The 5,000-nt window shown below is 36.7% G+C and overlaps 1 protein-coding gene across 1 annotated transcript in view; it reads left to right on the plus strand.

The window, feature by feature from the left end:
• Positions 1-5,000, plus strand: part of LOC137659550 (fructose-1,6-bisphosphatase 1-like) — a 13,773-nt gene that overhangs the window by 260 nt on the left and 8,513 nt on the right. Inside the window, exons 2-3 of the mRNA XM_068394417.1 lie at positions 3,552-3,731; positions 4,657-4,801. Of these exons, the coding sequence (XP_068250518.1) occupies positions 3,559-3,731; positions 4,657-4,801 (318 nt within the window). The 5' untranslated portion in view covers positions 3,552-3,558. The remainder of the gene's footprint in view (positions 1-3,551; positions 3,732-4,656; positions 4,802-5,000) is intronic.

Genomic DNA, 5,000 nt, shown 5'->3' on the forward strand with positions numbered 1-5,000 from the left:
AGTGAAATAATTGTAAATCATTATGAATGAATGGGTTTGCTAAGTAACTTAAATAAATAAAGATGTGATTAACTTCCAAATTAAAACCGGTGAAAAAACAAGATTTTTTCAGTAGGCGGAATTTCATAAAAAAAAAAAAAAAAAAAAAAAAAAAAAAAAAAAAAAAAAAAAAAAAAAAAATCTCGACCACAAAGAGTCATCTCTTGAATGTTAAGCGATTGGATAAATATTTTCATAGTTTGTTTGGAATAAGCAGTCGCGTTAATGACTAGCGTATCATCATTTTCTTTCGTTATTCCTGGTTATTCTTGTTAGAGTCACATCATAATAGATGTCTAAGATCACCAAAGAGAAGGCATTATTGTATGTTTATTTATCAAGTAGGAGTACGATGACCGACTTTGAATATGTATTGCAACTCTGTATGCGGGTATGCAATAATAGGCAAGCATCATGTGTACCTGTGTGAGCTTATGACTATGTGGGTCGGTGTACAGTGCATATTTTTTACCCGTGTAAGCGTATACTCAAGGTTTAAAGGCCGCTCATGAATGACAGAGGCAAGGGACAGTGACATTGCCCTATCAAGCAAGACAATGCCCTAGAGACTGACCATATATGCATATGATCAGCACCCAAACCCCTCTCCACCCAAGCTATGACCAAGGAGGGCCAGGCAATGGCTGCCTATGACTCATCAATTAGACCTATAGGCTCCCCCAAACTACCCATCCTTAGCTCACAAGGATGGTGAGGTTGCAGCGACCAAAGGAACTGACAAGTTTGAGCAGGACTCGAACCCCAGTCTGTCGTTCACAAGTCAGGAACGTTACCACATTGGCACCTCATTTCTATTTGTGTATGTGTATGTACATGTGTGTGTAAAACATTTGTATATGTGAATATAAAAGAGTGGGTGTACATCATTTTTGCCTGGGTATATTCCTGTGCAACAATTGCTTTAACAATTGAATGAATTGCCAAACAACTGTACACTCAAGATTTCTGAATGAACAGAATAGTAGGCTGCGGAATAATATAATTTAGTAAACCAACAAAATTGGCAGTGTTCTTTCTCATAAACTTGCCAACACACGAATTGGTATTTAGAACTCATTCACAGAAAACTAGGAATTAGAGTTTATGAATGAAAAGTCTTTTTATGTTAACTGATGGTAGGCCAACTGACTGTCTTGTTATAGTTACAAACCCTTTCAAATAAGGTAAATGGGGAGGGTTGGCGGCAGGAAAGGCATCCGGCCATGAAAAATTAGCCAAAACCAATATGGTTAGTGGAGATTGTGAACATCGACCCCACATAAAAGTGGGAAAAGATGCAGACAGAAGAAGAAGATATCTCGTCAACACGAATCGAATACATTAGTTTTATGGTAGCATATTGGAAACGTCTATCCCTATCTCGCAATCTGTTGGACGCGAGTTCGAGCCTTACTCAAACCCAGTAGTTTCTAGTAGTGTCTGCAACCTTACCTCCCTTGTGAGCTACTGTGCTCCTGTACCTATTGAGTCATTAGCAGCCATTGCCTTATCTCCCCTGGTTCTAGCTTGGCTGGAGAGGTGCCTTGGAGACTGGTTATATGTATATGTGGTCAGTATCTAGGACACTGTCCTGTCATTTGCTCCTGCCACTCAGAAAAGCCTTTAAACTTTTAAACGTAGTATGACTCAGTAAGCGTCATCTACAAATACGTGAATAAGAAAATAGAAGATAAGGTCCAGCAGTGGCGAACTGTACGAATACAGAACCTGATAAAACAACAATAAAAAAACAGTAATCTCTAGTACAGTTAAACGGATTTTGACGTAGGAAAAATCTATTTTTGGGGTGAGATAGCCATGTCGTCCTGATGGAAGTTCCTTCGGGCAGCTTCCTACTGTATAATATTTCTGTGAGTGATATTACAAGAGAATTATCGTCAGGTATCACGGGGTTCTAACCCCCGGAACGACTATACTAAGATATCGTGTATAATCAGGGACGTATCCGTAGATAACCATAGATATCTGCACCCCAAACAGACTTAACCCAGTCTAGAAATCTAAGGATAGGTGAGGAGCCGTTACATATCCTCTCCCTTCATAGTACTACTCGTCTCTGATAAAGTCATTCCAATTTTCGCAGCTTACCTACGCGTTCGTTTCTTTGTTGAGAGTACTTTACTCTCTGACATTATTTCCTCATTTACAATTAAACCTCTCTCTCTCTCTCTCTCTCTCTCTCTCTCTCTCTCTCTCTCTCTCTCTCTCTCTCTCTGAAGTACTGGTAAACAACATTTTTAAACAACTAGCTTTTAAGTAATTTGCTAATTTTTATGTTTATATACGTCATCGTAGAGGCTTCTTTGCATTCATAATGTATATTTAAATCATAAGACCTTGAGGAGGTGTAATAAAAACACGAAAGCGCTTGGTCAATTCTTCGTTTCCTTTTCCTCCCGGCCTGCTGTCATATATATATATATATATATATATATATATATATATATATATATATATATATATATATATATATATATATATATATATATATATATATATATATGACAGCAGGCCGGGAGGAAAAGGAAACGAAGAATTGACCAAGCGCTTTCGTGTTTTTATTACACCTCCTCAAGGTCTTATGATTTAAATATACATTATGAATGCAAAGAAGCCTCTGTGATGACGCATATGAACATAAGAATTAGCAAATTACGTAAAAGCTAGTTTTTTACAAATGTTGTTTACCAGTAATTCATTCAGTTTGAACATACCTGAACTGCTGTTAAGCAGGTCTTCAATTTTTTTCTTAATTAAACATGTTTTAGTGATATATCATTTAATATCTCTACGAAATATAAGTTCTTTAGCAGCTTTTCATTCATTTGCTGAAAAAGACTACTGGTAATGTTACCCGTTCTTACATTATATTTGTGCAGTTTTAATCTAGTTTCTAATGCTTTTCCACTTTGCCCAATATATCGTCTATTACACTGATTGCATGAAAATTCATAAATACATCCGTTCATTTGTTTTGGGGGAATTTTTTATCAATAAATTTTTGAGTGTGCTGTTCTTTTTTAAACTACATTAATTCCAAAGAGTTTTAATATTCTAGGCAGAGATATAAACTGTTTGAAAAAGGGTAAAACAAGGAGGTTACTCATAAAATCATTTCATAACTTCAATACCCTTTATAATTGTAGTAAATAAAAGAAAACGTGAACTGACCATATATATGCCCATAAAGCATTCATAAAACGTTTTCCTTGCCTTTTGACAGGCTTTGTTTATGGAATGTGATGTATACTTTAAAATAGACGCTATTTCATAAATTTTCCCAAGCTCAGTTTTAAAAAAAAAATCAGGAAAACTTACCCACAGTGCCTGTGTGCATATGTGTGTTTGTGTGTGTAGATGTATATTTATGTACTGTATATAAGGCCGGAAATGTATATTAAATAAAGCCTACAAATTACAAAGATGACGCCTCCCAAAACCCTTGATCTCAAACTAAACTTTCAAAAACTCTCTATCTGATTCATCTGCAGACTCAGGATGACCAGTCAATCGGCCATTGACACCAACTGCATAACGCTGACGAGATTCATCTTGAACGAGCAACGCAAGCATCCTCATGCAACCGGCGAGCTAACCATGCTTATGATGGGCATCCAGACAGCTGTCAAGAGCATCTCCAACGCTGTCAGGAAAGCTGGCATAGCAGCGCTGTGAGTCCTCCTCCATCTTCTTCTTCTTCTTCTTCTTCTTCTTCTTCTTCTTCTTCTTCTTCTTCTTCTTCTAGCTGTTCTTTGTACAGAGGCTGTTTGCTTGATCGATTATTTATTTTGATTATTTCTTTGTTTATTCATTGATTATTTGTTTAGAAAATTGATGATAACTTTTGTTCTTACTAAACTCTTCTTCATAATGAAAACATAAATTATTATGTCATAATGAAATTTTAAAAAGACGACAAAGAGCCATGGTGCCGTTATAAAGTAGGCGTGTAAAGTGTGAATCTTCCTCTAGTGTGAGAATTAAATATAATTATTGATAGTTTGTTCCTAATTAATCAAAATTCTTAAATTTTCTATCATTTAAGCCCCGTTTCCAGGTAAGAGAACAAGTAAACAAATATCTATTTGCTTGACCTTGAGTGATCTCTCTCTCTCTCTCTCTCTCTCTCTCTCTCTCTCTCTCTCTCTCTCTCTCTCTCTCTCTCTAGGGAAAATTGTAATACCCTGAACTTGAAACAAATTTATACAGATTATTGGGTTTTATCATAAGCTTTAGTTAATTTTATCAATTTATTTATTTTATCTTTTTAATCCCTTCTTATTTCACATTAGGATGTTATTGTATCAAAGTTGGTGTGATTGGTTTTATAGGTTGAAATGATACCAAAAGCTGTGAGTGTATAGATACGGTTGATTAATTTGTACCACAAGGTTTATGTTGTATCATATAGTGCTTAATGGCTTTCGATGCCCTAGTCTTTGGCTTGAGGCCTAAATTTCACAATCCAATCCAATCTCTCTCTCTCTCTCTCTCTCTCTCTCTCTCTCTCTCTCTCTCTCTCTCTCTCTCTCTCTCTCTCTCTCTCTCTCTCAGCAAATTTGAAATAAAGATCACACAGATATCCTCTTGACACAGGTATGGCATGGCCGGCAGTGTCAACGTACAAGGAGAGGACGTCAAGAAACTGGACGTTCTGTCGAACGATCTCTTCATCAACATGCTGTCGTCCTCCTACTCAACCTGTCTCATGGTTTCCGAAGAAAACAAACAAGTCATTGAGGTGAGAGACTTACTATTGTCCTGGATTTTGTTTTAACTTTCTTCTGCGTCTTTGTACCCTTACGAGGTGAAGCTCTTCGAAAAACTTTAGGCAGTGCGCATGGTCAAGGCCTTGAGGACCTTTGCATCAATCCGTCGCTTACCCCCCCCCCCCCCTTCACGAACACTTCATAATTTCTATATGACTTTTTTCTTGAAGA

Source organism: Palaemon carinicauda, chromosome 20, assembly GCF_036898095.1.
Source record: "Palaemon carinicauda isolate YSFRI2023 chromosome 20, ASM3689809v2, whole genome shotgun sequence".
NCBI lineage: Eukaryota > Metazoa > Arthropoda > Malacostraca > Decapoda > Palaemonidae > Palaemon > Palaemon carinicauda.